General features: G+C 48.2%; 1 protein-coding gene across 1 annotated transcript in view; it reads right to left on the bottom strand.

Annotated features, from left to right (window-relative positions):
• LOC147705870 (arf-GAP with SH3 domain, ANK repeat and PH domain-containing protein 1-like) overlaps positions 1 to 16,633 on the bottom strand; it is a 1,082,966-nt gene that overhangs the window by 770,543 nt on the left and 295,790 nt on the right. Inside the window, exons 2-3 of the mRNA XM_086932322.1 lie at positions 9,503 to 9,575; positions 6,030 to 6,175 (exon numbers count right to left, since the gene is read on the bottom strand). Coding sequence (XP_086788448.1) covers positions 6,030 to 6,175; positions 9,503 to 9,575 — 219 coding nt within the window. The remainder of the gene's footprint in view (positions 1 to 6,029; positions 6,176 to 9,502; positions 9,576 to 16,633) is intronic.

Consider the following 16,633-nt stretch of genomic DNA (forward strand, 5'->3'; position numbering starts at 1 on the left):
TCTTCTTTGCTTCGGCACGGCTGTTCGGTCTTTCTTCTTTTCTTCTTGTGGTTTCTTGTCTGAGGAAGCAAGGTTCAGGGTTGCCCTTCAATACTAGATTTAGAGGCTTTACAGGAAGGCAAAAGGTTGGGACCAATGGTCCCTTCCCTGGGGTAGGTACACCCCTATTATGCCACACTCCAGTGGGATGGGGCATAAGCCTCACCCTGGTTGGCTGAGTCCCCCCCCATCTGCAAGACGGCAGGGACTGAGAGTTGTGCTTCACCTTTCCTCACCCACCTGAGCGGTGGCGTTGACAAAGGTGGGCACACCTCTCTTCCTCACTTATTTTTCCTGCCGATTCTCCCATACAATGTGGGGGTCAGAACCAGTGGGGGCCAGTTCCTGAAAGCAGCAACAGGCCTGGGGAAGTTCACAAAGGCGGCAAGCCTTTGAACCTTCCCCTTCGTGGACCCTGCCCATCCTGAGGGAGGTGGCTTGGCACCTCGTCCCAGGATATGCATTTTTTGAGACCCCCGGGAGCAGCAAGCTCTCGATCAAGGGGTCCAGAAACATGCCTGGTGGTGGCAGCTGAAAGCAGCCACTCAGCCTGGACTCTAGTGTTAGGTCGTTTTCAGGGGGAATCTCTAAGATGCCCTCTGTGTGCATTTTTCATTAAATCCCACACTGGCATAAGTGTGGGTTTAATGTGCTGAAAAGTTTGATACCGAACTTCTCAGTTTTTAGTTCAGCCATTATGGTACTGTGGCGTTCGTAATAACAAACTCCCAGCACCTTATACTCTTCATCGCAGCACTGCACTTACAATGTCTAAGAATTGACTTAGACACTGTAGGGGTACAGAGATCATGCACCTGTACCCTCACCAGTGACATAGTGCACCCAGCTAGATGGGTGACTGATCTGTGCCAGGGCAGTGGTTGTAGACATGGCACACAGGGATATGTGCCATGTCGACTCTTCACTTTGTTCTGCACCAAGACACACAGTCTGCAAAGGCAGTGTGTGAGTGTGTAGGTACAGGGACTCTAAGGGTGGCACAATTTGAATTTTATATAGCACCTAGCTACCCTCGGGCATCCCAGCGCTTGTCCAGAATGAAAGCAAATGGCAGACAGGCAGATACAAGTATTTTATTTGAATTTTGTATAGCCCTTAGAGTCCTTCCCTGGTCACAGTGCCCTGGGTTCATGTGGTACCATTTACCAGGGACTGACCTGCGGCCAGAAATACCAATTGGGTTTGGGCTTCAATACAGTTTTAGGGAAAGAACATAGGCCCTGGGTACCTGATTGACAGTAGCCCAGGGCACACTCAAAGCATATCAGCAGTTTAGCAAAAATAGGTGGCAACCATGCAGAAAGAGGGCACTTTCTCACATACTCTTATTTCTAATAAAATGCTGGTAAATGCCTTGATTATTTACCAGTGATCTACGTTACTCCAATTCCTTGTCCCAGTACTTGCTCATGCAATAGTGAGGCACAGCCTCACTAAGAGCACCCCCTCCCAATTCCGCTTTCTTTTTTTGAACAACAAACACCATCCGTTTAAGTATTTAAAGGGGGTTATGCCTATGCCACACCCTATTTTTATTAAACTCCCCACAAGACCTCCCTCCTAATTAGGGTGGTACTAGAAGTACTGGGACGAGATATGAGAAACCTCAGTAATTAATATTACCGGTAATTAATCAAGGCATTACCTCCTCGCTCCTTTCCTCATCCATTCAGAATATCATTCAAGGTAAAAATTTACTGTTCTGACTACATCTAACAAACACAAAAACTGCTCGTGTTCCATTTTGAAATATTAGAATTTAAAACAGTAGAATTATTTCCTTTGACAAATCAGATCATCAAATATTTTCAAATATAGAGAGACATTTATTGAGACACTTAGCTTTCCAGGTAGTAATGACTGCTTAAAAAAAACTAACTTCATTATCAAAAAGGTAAAAGAAATTTCCTCTAAAGGTTCAAAGGAAGGTTATGTAAGACTTCCAAAAACCAACAATAAGTCTCAAACTAAAAACCTATTGCTCACTCTGGCTCTTAATATTTCAAAACCCTTAAAGAGCTTCAAAACCCAATTCTCAGCCCTAGGAAGAGAACCCTTAAGGAAGTGAAATGCCTTTAAGGCAGCCAACTTAATCTACAGGTGACAATTGATCAACTTCTATTGAAACCACCCTGCAAAAACTCCTAAATGTCACCTGGATGATACAAGTCAGGAGACAAGTTCTTATTCACGCACCAATTTTTTTAAAAAAAGACTCAAGCATTATTATATGCCGTTGGAATATTTTCTCTTCTAGTAGCCTAAATGGAAATAGACACTAAGAGAAAATTCTAAACTCCTAAAACCTTCCCTTTCAATTTTGCACACCGCCAGTCTCAGCTGCTGCAGAGATGTTAGAGGCAGCAGTGGTGGAAGAACTAGATGGTATGGATCTATAGAGAGTAACAGACCACTAGAATCTCCTTTGCCTTCTTGGCCAATAAGGATAACCTAATATCACATCTGCCCTCCCTCTGAATTTGGAATAGTACTCGTGGAATCAAAGGAATGTAAGAGAGAGAGTATGATAGAGTCTAAGCCGCCTATGTCAACACATCAACCATGATGGCTGATGGTTTTATCAAAAACTGCAACAACAAAAAAACCACAAAGGAAGTATAGTTTTGATGGTCTGAAAACAGATCCCTTGTCAGATTCCTCAACTTTCTGCAAATCTCCAGAAAAATGTGCCCTGTTATTCTGAGAAGAAGGAAAAAATCGTCCTTCCCTTGAATGTGAATTTGTCTGGGAGACTGCCCAATCCATCATCTTTTGCACCAGTAGGTATGAAGATCTAGAACCTGTCCCAAATTGTCTGCTTAGAGAGAACGGACTTGTCTGTTCTTATCACCACCACCCTTCCCTGAACATCTGTCTCAAAAAACTTAAGAGCCTTCCAAACTGCCATTTGTGGTCCCCAATTCGAGGCTATGTGGCATCCTCCTTCTTTGTCAGTATCCTAACATTTATTCGCAGCACAGCCTCTCCCAGCCTTTTTTGCTGACATCTGCAGTGAATACCAGTGGACTTCAGGAACTCATGTAAACTCTAATGTCCAGATTTCTCTTACAGAATTGATATCACCAGAGACAATATTTTGGTGAAAAATCTGGACGAAGCTTTCAGACCGAAAAGTAAGAGTTAGAATTGACAATGAGCATCCTTCACTGCAAACTTCAGGTATGCCTGATGCTCTTTCCATATCAGCGCATGCAAATAGCCCTCCTATGTGATCAAAGGAATTACATGTTGTAGAGTATTCACCTTGAAGTGGATTGTACCAAGGGAGGGATTCAAATCCTTTAGATCTATTATCAGCCGAAAATCCTGTGATGACTACTTCACTAGAAACACCAAAGAGTAGCAACCCTGTCCCTGTACCTCCTTCAGAACTGGCTCTACTGCCTTTTTGTCTAGTAAACTCAGAAGTGTCTTGTGAGGCAATGTAAACTCTTTCCAAACTACTGGGGACAGGAGCAGGAAAGAATTGACTTCTTTTCATGGTAGTCCAAAACTCCAAGGAATACCCAGGGAAATATAAATTGACCATCCACTGATCCTTGCTGATCTCCAACCATATCTTCAAATAGCCTTCGATTACACGCATTTTTCACACTCTAATCAAAATATAAAACAAGACAACAAATGACCCTAAACCAAAGAATATGCCATATTGTCAACAAGGAACTATTTTTGCTTTTTTAAACTAGAAAAGACAGAATCAATACATTCAATTTATAGTCCCCTTTCAAATAGTCAAAAATCATGACCTCGTGAGAGAACAGGTCTCGCATTTGCGAGAGTTTAAGCTACTAGCATTGCAAATGACAATGCCTTTTATTTGTTTTAAAAACTAAAACATAATTAAAAGACATTGTAATTTACAATGCAAATAGCTCAAATTCACATGAATGCGAGACCTATTGCATTGCAAATGCTTGTTAGAGTCGGTGCTGACCCTCCACATCACTTGACTAATATGCCTTGATTGTACTTTCCGTGCCGCTGTGGAGGAATATGTGTAGTTTACATTGAAAAGAAGCAGCTTTTGTGTATATATGTGTTAGAAAACCTCTGCACCACTATGGTCTTCTTTCACTTGTACCACAGCAAGTGTCAGCAGTTATAGTTACAAAATACCCTAAACATGCAGCCAGAGAGAGGACTGGTAAGCGCATCTCTCATGATAAATGAATTAGCAGCACTGCCAAATGGAGTTGCCTGCCATGAGAGTTTGATCATGCACACTCAATAAATGCTTTGAGACTAATTAATTAATTGTTAATTTTTCTTCTAACTCCATCATGTATACATGAGGGTGCTGGAACCCCGTCACCTCCCCCATACTGCCATTGTCACTATGCCCAGCTAGCGCAGCCCCTGAACCCGGTCTGCGCTGAGTGACCACATCAATGGCAGAACGCATGCCATGAAATGACGTATAGCATAACTACACACATGTGCGCCAGTTGCCTCACCAACATACGGCCTGCCATATTGGAACAAACTTTTCTCGCTTGCAACTTGTGCTCCATCAAAAATAGTTTTCTAAAATGTGAAATACGGAATTGCACATATTTCACGAAGAGCATTTTTCACCGGGACAAATGCAAAGATGTACCTATTAGAGGTTTGTATCTTTAAGTGTGTTGCATTGCATACATAAGAAAACCTATGAATCAGTTCACAGTCGCATGCTCATAAGCGCAATGTGTTGCACAGTAGATAAGGCCCCGATTTTTGAAGTCAAGGCTCAGCCACTTACATCACTGTGTGATTCTGAGCAATTTTTTTATCTCTCCTGTCTCCGTTGCATGATAGATTCACAAGTACACATGAGTGCACTTCAAGCGTGCCTTCGGGTTTGATCAAGCACTTTGTACACCGGTGCACTCTGATTCAATCATCCAATGGCTTACATCTCAACAAATAATCAATAAAGAACTGTTCCCACTACCTGCACAAGTGCTGAGGGGAACAAAGAGTGCCTACGAAATAAATGACTGAAAACCGTGACTTGAAGAAACGGTTCACAACCACTCTTTCCTTCTTTCATTTAGTTGCTTCTCTGTGAAATGTATCCAAAAAAGAACAAGCCCGCAAGTGGTGCACGCGCGCCACAGCTAGACATCTGATTTCAATTATCGTGCCCATGCCTGGGCACGATAATTGAAACCACATGGCGGCCTTGCGGGTAACCGACACCAATAGGCCATGGGGGTAGCAATGCGCACGCCTTTGGCCAATTGCATGCTGTCTTTGTTAAAAAGATGCACGCAAAGGCCAATAGCGTGGGCCAAAACAAAAAGCACACGCACAAGCGTGTGCGATTCTTAGGTTAGTTTTCGAAAGCCCCTACATGAAGTCTTCGCTATAACAGTGCATGCGCGCTGTTACAGGCTCGGCATAAAAAGATAGGAGACAAGGCAACTCCTACATCAACAATTCTGCTGGCTGAACGGGTTGCAGGGAGAGACATACAAATCTGGATACGCTTATGTATTTAAGAAAATATGAACCTCCGCTCCATGAAATATAATTCATTACTTTGACTGCCTCTTTTGACTGCCTCTTTGGAGATTCTTGCAAAGAGTCCCTATAGCCAGTCAACTTAATGTTACCTTTCTTTGTGTCCTGTGGCCATAGGCCCTTCACAGCACAACCTCTCCTGCAGGTGCATTCAGAGCAATCTCATTTGTGCTAATAGGGACTCACTACTACATGTGTAAGGAATGGGTAAAATGGGATGAGGTGGTAATTTTCAAATACAGCTATCATTGAAAGGATATCAATCGTTTGATTGCACTAGTTTTTCAAGTGCATCATTAAGGCACCTCACCAATGACCTGTACAATGCTACCCCCACCTTTGAATCCACTACTGCCAAGCCTAAAGAGAATCCCAGGTCTCATAACCATTAATCAACAGCTTCCACAAAACTCAAAATGAACAGGAACAAGAAGCCATACCACATTCTTCATGGGGGTAAGCAATTCTTTGGACAGGTCAGCAAACGTCTTAAAGGCAGTCGCCAGCTCTTCTTCTCCGTTGTTTATACAGTTAGTTGAAAACTTTTCCAATGCAGCAATATACGCTTCCAAGTGGATAATGTGATCTGAAAATATATGTTTGAAGATGTATGAGTGAAGTCATTATCCATTATATGTAATGTTTAGCAAAGCTAAGAGTCTACTTAGGGTCACACATTGTTGGTTTGTTGCCAAATATTCAGAGTTAAGGGCCCAGTGAACAGGGTATGACCTGCACTATTTGGTCTGGCACTTTAACTGACTGGAGGTCAGTTGGAGGAGGTATGGGCCACATATTTCATCACCCATTACATCAAACCCAGAAGACTGCACACCAACCCTATCTACACCTCCTAACGGTGTAGTCTTCAGCATCCTACTGTACCCCAGAACTTCAGAACAAAAGGGGGTGGTGATGGACGGAGCATCTGAATCAATCAAACACTCACACCCAGTCAAAAGATCTGGGTTGAATCCATCACCGTTCTTTAGCCCACTCTGCCACCCCAGTTCAGACATGGCTATTTGCAAATCAGTCTGACCTGGTGCCTCATGGGAACAGTCCAGCCCAACCTGCCCAGCCATGTCTTCCCTGAACCGGAAACAAGCTTCAGAGGACTGGTTTCTGGCATTCCAGCCATCTTCAGCCCGGCTTGCTTGAATCCAGTGGCAAAGTGAGCAAGGGACTCACGTCTGAGCATACCCTGCCACACTTATGGTGGCCAAAAGCGGTACAAAAGGGGGTGGTGATGGACGGAGCATCTGAATCAATGAAACACTCACACCCAGTCAAAAGATCTGGGTTGAATCCATCACTGTTCTTTCACCCACTCTGCCACCCCAGTTCAGACATGGCTATATGCAAATCAGTCTGACCCTGTGCCTCATGGGAACAGTCCAGCCCGACCTGCCAAGCCATGTCTTCCCTGGACCGGAAACAAGCTTTCGAGGACCAGTTTCTGGCATTCCAGCCGTCTTCAGCCCGGCTTGCTTGAATCCAGTGGCAAAGTGAGCAAGGGACTCACGTCTGAGTATACCCTGCCACACTTATGGCGGCCAAAAGCGGTACAAAAGGGGGTGGTGATGGACAGAGCATCTGCTCAGATGTGAGTCCCTTGCTCACTTTGCCACTGGATTCAAGCAAGCCGGGCTGAAGACGGCTGGAATGCCAGAAACTGGTCCTCGGAAGCTTGTTTCCGGTCCAGGGAAGACATGGCTTGGCAGTTCGGGCTGGACTGTTCCCATGAGGCACAGGGTCAGACTGATGTGCATACAGCCATGTCTGAACTGGGGTGGCAGAGTGGGCTAAAGAACGGTGATGGATTAAACCCAGATGTTTTGACTGGGTGTGAGTATTTGATTGATTCAGATGCTCCGTCCATCACCACCCCCTTTTTTTACCACCCAGAACTTCAGAAAGCATACATCATCATAAATCCTTGCATACAGATGAAAACCAAACACATGTATACACTGGCCTAGGTATTCATTCCTGACCACAATGCAACCATCCACCGTGCTTGATTAGAGCACACATTGGTAAAACAACTAATGCTGAAAATGTACAACATCCCCCTGTGTGTAAAGGCAGGCAGCACCCCAACCTTCAGACATAAGGGGTTTTAATTGTAAAGAATACCACAATAAGTTGAAACTTAGCACTGCCCTTGAACTTTTACCTTTAAGCACTGGGTATCTCATGCAACATACGTGCTAAAATATAGCAACCCGCGAGTATACACTATTAAAACACTCAAACCACTGTAGGGGAAATAACTCAGGCTCATCTAGAGCAGTGGTTCTTAACCTTTTGACTTCTGTGGACCCCTACTGAATCACTACTGGATTCGAGGGACCCCTGAGTCATTACTGGAAGCGGGGATACTGGACTTGTGCAATTTCTATGATTTGAACCACAGAACAATACACAAAGATAGAGACACAAATATGCAGCCTACAATTTGACAAATATTAAAATATTGTATTTAATTCACATTCAAATATAAAAAAAAATCGAAAGTTTATTGGGAAGGGTGCAGTTTTTCTAAATGTGTTTGTTAATTCTTAAAGGCGAACAGATATGCTAAACTCTTTATTATTACTTTGTCTTTTTTGTTCCTAATGCATGCTCTCATTTTGTTTGGGGTTCATTGAGCCGACCTATCATCTATACCATATTCTTTTTGCTGTCCTTGCGCTACTCAAAAAACATCACGCTTGAGATACCAACATCATTTTTAGCGTCTAATTTGAAATACTTTTTATTTAACAAATGATTTAAAATTTTCAATTTAGCTTCTTTATTTATCAATGCTTTATTAAATATAATGTTTACGTCTCTAAACAATTGTGGACACCCTCAATAGGTGTTGTGGATCCTCTGGTGTCCCCAGACCGCATGGTAAGAACCCCTAATTTAGAGCTTGTTCTGGCAAATCATTTCTTCAACATACCCCACTTTTGCCAGCTGTGACTACAGAGCAGGGCCCGACTGGTAATCAAAATCAGCCTCGGCAGAAATGCTTAACCAACCCCCGCACTGTAGAGTCCAGAGATATTATAGGGCCATAGGGGCATGCCTGGGTCATATCAGACCATCCATCCCTGAAAGCAGACCCTAAGCCTGTAGCTTACCTGTGAATTGTCAAAGAGGCCAAATGGCCAGTCCAGTCCTGCTTCAAACTGTGGCATTGCTCCCAACTTTTAGAAGAAAACTCTCTGGTAAATATTCTGGTTTATACAAAAATACTTTCGGAAAACAAGAGTTGTTGACGCTAAGCCATGTATGGGTGTAAAAATGTTCACCATGCAGTGTCCCTACTACCTGCTGAATTGTCATACATACTACCCTGAATATATTTCGCTGAACACTTTGAATTACCAATGTTTGAGCCTAAAGCAAACATACACGTTGATAGACACCAATAGAGAGAGCCACCTCATGGGCTTCTCAGTATATACACACTCTGTTTGTCAGATTCCTACAATGAATATGTGTTCTATTCTACTGATAATCCCTTTCTACTTATCCATAAAGAACCATAATGCTGGCTCGACCCAATGGACAGAACAGTACTCTAACTTGGTTCGTTGAACAAATTTGCTAATGCTTAAAACTGGCAAACTCTTTGCCAGCTTCACAGAGGGCGAATAGACATGCCACAAAATTGATCATAGATTGTGAACAATAGGAAAGTGAAAAAGATCTTTTCCACAATCATTGAATGGAGTTTCATTGGCCAACATTGTGTAACTTTTTCACAGTAAGATCAAAATTTCCTCAGAGCACATAATTTGCATTTAAAGTCCTTTTAAGATTCCGGGCCCAAAAAAATAAATTAAAATGACGTGCTCATTAAGTAGTGTCTTTAAATCAAACAGGGTAACTACAGATTGAATGAAAAGGTGCTTACCTTGTCCTGATAGATGCTTTGCCTTGGCAGCTTTCTTCATTTTTTGCAACACCGCTCGATCCGCATCCAGCGCCTAAAAGCAACAAAATACCCAGATTATTATTTAAGAAAAAAGAGAACGCTACTTTTAAGAGTCATCACATTTCATTACCTGAAATTTCCCAGAGTATATAGGTGTTGAGATGGAAAAGTCCCTCACATGGTGAAGGACATGTACCCCTGCCTTGAGTACCCCAGAGGCAATGATGTATGGATCCCTGCTGCTGATTGTTGTTGTCATAGGTGAACACGGATCATGCATGTGCGCAATGACATAGGCTTGTTTCACGTATTACTGCCTTGTTGGACCCGAAGGCGCACCCAAAGCGCAACCCACATAGTGGCCGAAGGCTACAGCCTTTATCACTAGTTAAGCAGCATGAGTGCAGTGTTAGCAGCATACCGTGTAGTGATCAGTAGAAGCGAACAGGCCTTTTTACGTTCTCACTGGAGTCACTGTCCTTGGCCTACATCAAATTATTATGTAGATCTATGCAGTAGGTGTGCTTACTCCCCTGTATCTAGCTCCCAAATCGCCCCGCCCCCACCCCACCCCACAAGACGTGGATTGCGCTACCTGAGCTATCACTGAAAGTCAAGTGTGGGTGCTGGTACTTGGCCCAGTTCCTTGGGACCCATAGTAGGTTGGGCCCCGGGTCTATTGGGAGAAAAAAGGCCTCAACCCCCACAGTTGGGCCCAGAAGCTCCTGATTGCCCCGTGGCCCTCTAAGCGGGGTTCTGAGAATAGGGTTTAAACAGGGGAGGTGATTTCACTGGGAGGATGGAAGGATAACGCCCTCTCAATTCAGTTAACTCAACATTTAATTTTTATTAGAATGTAATATACCGACCACCTTGATGGAGAAGGGCAATGTTGTGTGTACATTGCAACAATAAAAGATTACACACATCAAAATAAATCCTAGCATAAGAGCAGCTGTCATTTACCATCATGGCCCACTCATGCTTCTGTCAATCAAAGTGAAAAACATGAAAGGGTGCATCTTTCCTTGGCACTGTGGAATAATGTAACATGTGTTCAAGGGGACGTTTTACATTTAGCTTAATTACTTCCGTACATATCCTTAATGCTTGTTGGCAAAGCTGATCTGTGAAAATCAACATTTTCCATTCTAGGCCAGCATCAGGTAAAAACATCACAGATAAGACAGTATAACTAACGTTTTATACCACTAAAAAAGCAGCACTGAATTGGAAACAAATACATGGCCAAATTTAGAATGCTGTTTGCCAAGTATGCTGTACAGGGACAGGGCAAAGGGAGTTAGTGCCCTACTTGCAAGCTCAGTAGATGCGGATGTGAGTAAAAGACTTTCCTCAATCCAAGGAGGTGAATTGACCTTGTTGCAACCTTTGCACAGTGAGCTCAACATTTCCTCGGAGAGCAAAAAATTTGGTTTCAGGCACATCATTTTGCTCTTTTCATTAGACCAACAAAAAAGCATGTAGTTGTACGCGTTTGCACCCTGGAGAGGACCCCTGCCTCTGGTTGAATACATTAAATGATAGCAACTGTTTCCACTGGACAATGCCTGCAGTCATTCATCAAATGGTAAGTGAATTGAAATGGAATTGGTTTGCTGGAGGGGGCCAATATCGTAGCTGCAATGCTTGCATGCAAGTCTAGTTTTCTCCTGCACAGCCCACGTTAAAGAACTTGAAACGGTACCTGGAAATGTTCTATTATGTGCTAGATCACAAGCTACCCACCAATTTTGCTGCAAACCTGAACAAAATGCTCTCTTGCTGAAGACTTAATAGTCCATAATTTCAATTTAATGTTAGTGACTTCGATATCTTGCAAGATCAACAATTACACATAATTCCATCTCACTACATACAATTGTACTATATTTAAAAAATCAAATTTAGAACATGAATAAGACCACATAATAGTCCACAAAGATCAACTGGACATAAAGGTAGGCACTTCTTTATAAAATATTATACAGACTCACTAAAAAACTGCTAGGCTGATGTTACACTTGTGATCAGAAACCTAAGCAACACGGAGCTGCACCGAGGATGGTTATCTATGAATCAATATAGCCCAATGCAACGTTGGCGGTCTCACATTAAACATCTCAGATGAACTCACAGATGTCCTCAGTTATGAGATCATGTGTGGAAGGAGCCATAATAGATGTCCCCTCAATGATGTTGTAGATAGGTTACTGACACCTGCAGCATCCCGGCCAATAATGGGATGTCTTTACGCAGATCGAAAAGCTCAGGCCGTTATACTATGAAGTAATAGATATACTCACAGACTTTAATTGCAGTTGTAAGGCCCAAGCACCATTGACAGCTCCAAGATGTTCTTGTGGATATCATGGAGAGCAAACATTACTGCACCTCTCTTTACAGCATACAAATGTCAAAAGGTGCAATTGTGGGGCGTGGCTAAGATGGCGGCTCGGTAAGACGTGTCTCGCAGAGGCTCCCCAGGCCTGATCCCCCGCCAGGGAACCTTGCGGACCTTCGCCCTCACCGAGCCGGCCAACAGCAGCGGGCAAGAACCGGGAAGCAGTGCGGCATCGGAGGAACCGGCGGCGAGGCTCGAAGCTGCCGCGGACCGCCGATGCGAGGAGCTGCCTGACTGCGAGGGGCTAGTGCGGGCGGCAGCGACCTGAGCGCGGGGGCCGAGCGGCCCGGAGAGGCCCCACGCGACACCTGGGGCCGGCGAGTGGAAGAGTCGGGGATCCCGACAGCGACTCCGGAGCCCCGGAGGTACCACCCGGCATCACCAAGCGGCGACTGACGCAGACAGGGGAGTGGAAACAAGGCGCCGGGCCCGTCGGCCCCAGAATCTACGCGAGGCCCCGGCGTGGGCCTAGTTGAGGTGAGCGCCGAGGGCCGGAGACGCCTGCCAGCGCGACTGAGGGAAAGCGGCGCTGCTGCCAAGAGGCGGGTCGGCCCTGGCACGGCGCTACAGGCGCAGGCCGCGAACTGGTGGGGACCCCCGCGGTGTCTGCGGGGGCCGAGGGGAGCAGGCCTGCAGCAGTAGTCCACGGCCTAGCGGCCTGAGAGGAGCCAGGTCCGTCGGCCTACGGGACAACACAGGGCCCCGGCGTGGGCCCAGCCGAGGAAGCACGGCCCGGCTGTGCAGCGGGCCGGTGGGGCATATCGACCCCGGGCAGCAGAGGGGCTCGGCGCCCTTGCGAAGAAGGTGAGCGGCGCCCAGGAGGCGGCCGGGACGCAATTGCGGCCACAGCGGGAGATCCCCGCCCCCACCTACAGGCACACCTGGCTGAAGCGCGCCTAGGGCCTAGGGTCTAGGAAGGCCTGACGTTGCGGAAGGCCCTGGAAAGGGGAGCACCGAGCGGGTGGCCTGCAGCCCAGGGATACCAGGCGGGAGCCAGCCCTATACCTCGAGCGAGGGAAAGCAGCGGCCTATGGCCTGTGGCCTAGGGAAGAGGCCCCTGGGACACGATACCAGCCTTTTCAGACTACGGCCAGAGCGCATCAGAGCACCCTGCCGAATCACACGGAGTCCTGACCAGGCTAAGGCCCACGGCTGGGATAGCCATGTCGAACCGGAAAGGGAACCGCAACATCTCGGAGATGCTGGTCAAGGGACCCCCCCAAGCCCGATAAAAGCCCAGACAAACCGGCGCCGAGGCCCCCCCCCGGGGGGAAAGATCTGCCAGAGGGCGAGGCGCCAGCGACCAAGGCGTTCATGGAATCCCTCTTCGCCTCCCTAAAAGACGATATTCAAACTTTCCGGCAGGAAATGACCGGGGAACACAAGGAACTCCGGCGGGACGTCGACGAACTGGGGGAGAGAGTGGCGGCCAACGAGCTCTCGGGCCAGGCCCGCAGTGAGGAAATAGAACTCCTTCGGCAGGAGATCACCCGTCTTCATGATCAGCAGATGGATCTCCAGACCCACGCGGAGGATCTGGAGAACCGCTCCAGACGCAATAACATTCGAGTCCGAAATGTGCCGCTCAAGGCGGAGGGGGAAGACATGGCGGGATACCTACAGGCGCTCTTCCGGATGGTGCTGGGGGAAGGAGAGGACTTCGCGGTTCGGATCGACAGAGCCCACCGTGTGGGCCCGGCCCGCCGGACCCAGGGCCCCCCACCGGACATCTTGGTCTTTCTGCCGGACTATCCCTTGAAGGAGCGCATCCTGAGAGAGGCTCGTCACAAGCAACCCCTCCGCTTCCAAGATCACAATGTGGAACTTTTTCAAGACTTGGCTGCGTCCACCCTACAAAAGAGGAGGGCGTTTAGGGTTGCCACTACTTTCCTGCGTAAAGAAGGGGTCCCGTATTCCTGGGGACACCCGTTCCGCCTGGTCTTTAAGTGGAATGGCACCCTCCACCAGTTGCGCTCCCTGCGAGACACATGTGAGGTGCTAGGCATCCCCTATGAGGACCCACAACAGGACGACATGGCAGACCGGCAGTCCTCTGGGGCCGGGACGGGCTCCCCCGGGAGGTCGAGGGACGGATGGCAGACTGTGCGGCGGGACAGACAGCGGAAGAAGCCTCTCAAGCCCGATCCGGACACGGTGGCCTTGGAACAGGCTGCAGCAATCCAGGAAGTATCCAAAGACACAGGCGCTGGCCCCTAAATGGATTTTGGTGAAGGTCGACATCAGATAAGTTTTGGCTCCTGGATGGGGGGAGGTCGGGGGGCCATGAGCCGCCACTGCCACACACCCACTCATTGACTCATTTACCACAGGCCTAGACTGTCTCATGATTGGCCTGGGACAATGTTCGCCAGTTGGGGGGGGAGGGGTGCAGGGGACTGTTGGGGGGGGGAGTTGGGGCTTGGGTGGAGGGGAGGGGGGGAGCTCGGTGTGTTCACTATCAAGTGGTGTTTGGTACCAGGGGTTGGGCTGGTTGGAGGTCTAGGGCACGGCAGAAGGGACGCATGCGTACTCATGGCTGCTGACAACATACGTATCCTCTCACTTAATGTCAAGGGACTCAATAATCCCATCAAGAGAAGGGCAGTCATCTCCTTCCTTGAGCGCTCGGAGGCTGAAATATGTCTGTTACAGGAAACGCACCTCTTGGCGAAAGATTGGCATCGCATGAAAGCTAGGGCCTTCCCCCACCAATTCTACTCCGCGACTGGCGAAAAGAAAGCGGGTGTCGCTATACTCGTGGCCAGGCACTTCAAAGGGCGGGTTGGGAATAAAGTGGCCGAAATCAGGGGCAGGCTCCTAGCACATACGATACATGTAGGCACCTCCTCCTTCACGCTGGGCTCCATTTATGCACCCAACACCAAACAAGAGGTTTTCTTGAAAAGTGCGCTGTCTGAAGCGCTCTCGGGAGATCTGCGACTGGTACTAGTGGGAGGGGACTTGAACCTGGTCATGGACAATGAGAAGGATAGGTCTGGGAGGAGGTTTGGGGACTCCGGAGCGCTGTCAGTGACAGGGAAGCAGTGGTTAAGGGACAGAGGGCTCACTGACATCTGGCGGGACAAACATCATACTGCTCCGGGATACACCTTCTACTCTCATGTGCATCACACATACGCCAGACTAGACCACTTCCTGGGCTCGGACGACATACTTCCCATGGTTCGGGACATTGACATTACGCCGGCGGCACTTTCAGATCACGACGCGGTGACCCTCCAACTGGCTGTCCCGCGTACTCCTCCACATAGGGGCAAGTGGCGACTCAGGGAAAATATACTGGCACGCAAGAGAATTGTGCAGCAACTGTCCCAAAGCATCACCACTTATCTAGATCAGAACGACACGGGAGAAGTGACCCAGGCGACACTGTGGGGGGCGCTGAAGGCGGTCATTAGGGGCGAAATCATGGCGATCGCCGCGGCGGAAAATAAGGAGCGAAAGGATCGGAGACGGGACCTGGAGACGCAGGTGCTAGAACTGGAGCGGGTCCACAGCCGGACGGGAGCCCCCCGGATTTGGCCCAAGCTGAAAGCGGTCAGGGCGCAACTGGCGAGTCTAGACCTGGACAGGGCGGAATATGCGGCACTCCGCCTCCGTCACACGTATTACGTGGGGGGAGACAAGACGGGCCGCCTGCTGGCCAGCAAACTCAAGGCCAAAACCGTCCGTTCGCAGATCCCTGTGATTCGCGGTGACGATGGTGGCGAGGTCCGAGAGGATGACCACATAGCGCAGGCATTCCGGACTTTCTATGAGCAGCTGTATTCCGCCGATCAAACCATGGGAGAGGAGGAGGGGAAGACCTACCTGGAGTCTATGGAGGTCACTGCTCTTAACGATGTGAACTCCGCAGCGCTAGATGCTCCCTTCCGCCTGGAGGAGGTCATAGCGGCCATTGCCCGTCTTAAACCCCTGAAGGCTCCGGGCCCGGACGGCTTCTCCGCGGGCTTTTATAAAACCTTCTGCCCCATCCTGGCGCCAGTCCTTACAAAGCTATTCAACTCATTCGAGGGCCAGGGCTCAATCCCGAGGGAGATGTTGGAGGCAGAAGTCGTGGTCCTTCCAAAACCGGGCAAAGACCCCTCACGCTGCGCAGCGTATAGGCCGATTTCGCTCCTCAATGTGGACCTTAAGCTCTTCACGGGCATCCTGGCCTCCCGGCTGGGCCCGTGCCTGCCGGGCATTATCGACCCTGACCAGGCGGGCTTCGTCCCCTCCAGGCAATGCGCGGATAACACGAAGCGCATTATGCATGTCATAGACAAAGCATACGCCAACGCCTCGGACACAGCACTGCTCTCGGTGGACGCCGAGAAGGCGTTCGACAGGGTGGACTGGAGGTTCCTGGAACAGACGCTGGTCAAATTCGGAGTGGGTCCGCGATTCCGCTCCTGGGTGGCGGGATGCTACACGTCCCCGAAGGCGACCATCAAAGTCAACGGGGTCAGCTCTAAGCCGTTCGACGTCCGGAGAGGCACGCGGCAGGGCTGCCCACTCTCGCCGCTCCTGTTCGCCCTTTATATCGAGCCATTTGCCCAGCGGGTACGGGACAACCGAGCCATAGCCGGGATCAAGTTTGGAGGAGTGGAGCAAACCATCAGCCTCTACGCGGACGACATTCTGGTGGCGGTGGATAACCCTCGGGTCTCTCTGCCGGCCTTCCTATCGGAAATGACCGCGTT

The sequence above is a fragment of the Lissotriton vulgaris genome, chromosome 7 (genome assembly GCF_964263255.1).
Source record: "Lissotriton vulgaris chromosome 7, aLisVul1.2, whole genome shotgun sequence".
Taxonomy (NCBI): domain Eukaryota; kingdom Metazoa; phylum Chordata; class Amphibia; order Caudata; family Salamandridae; genus Lissotriton; species Lissotriton vulgaris.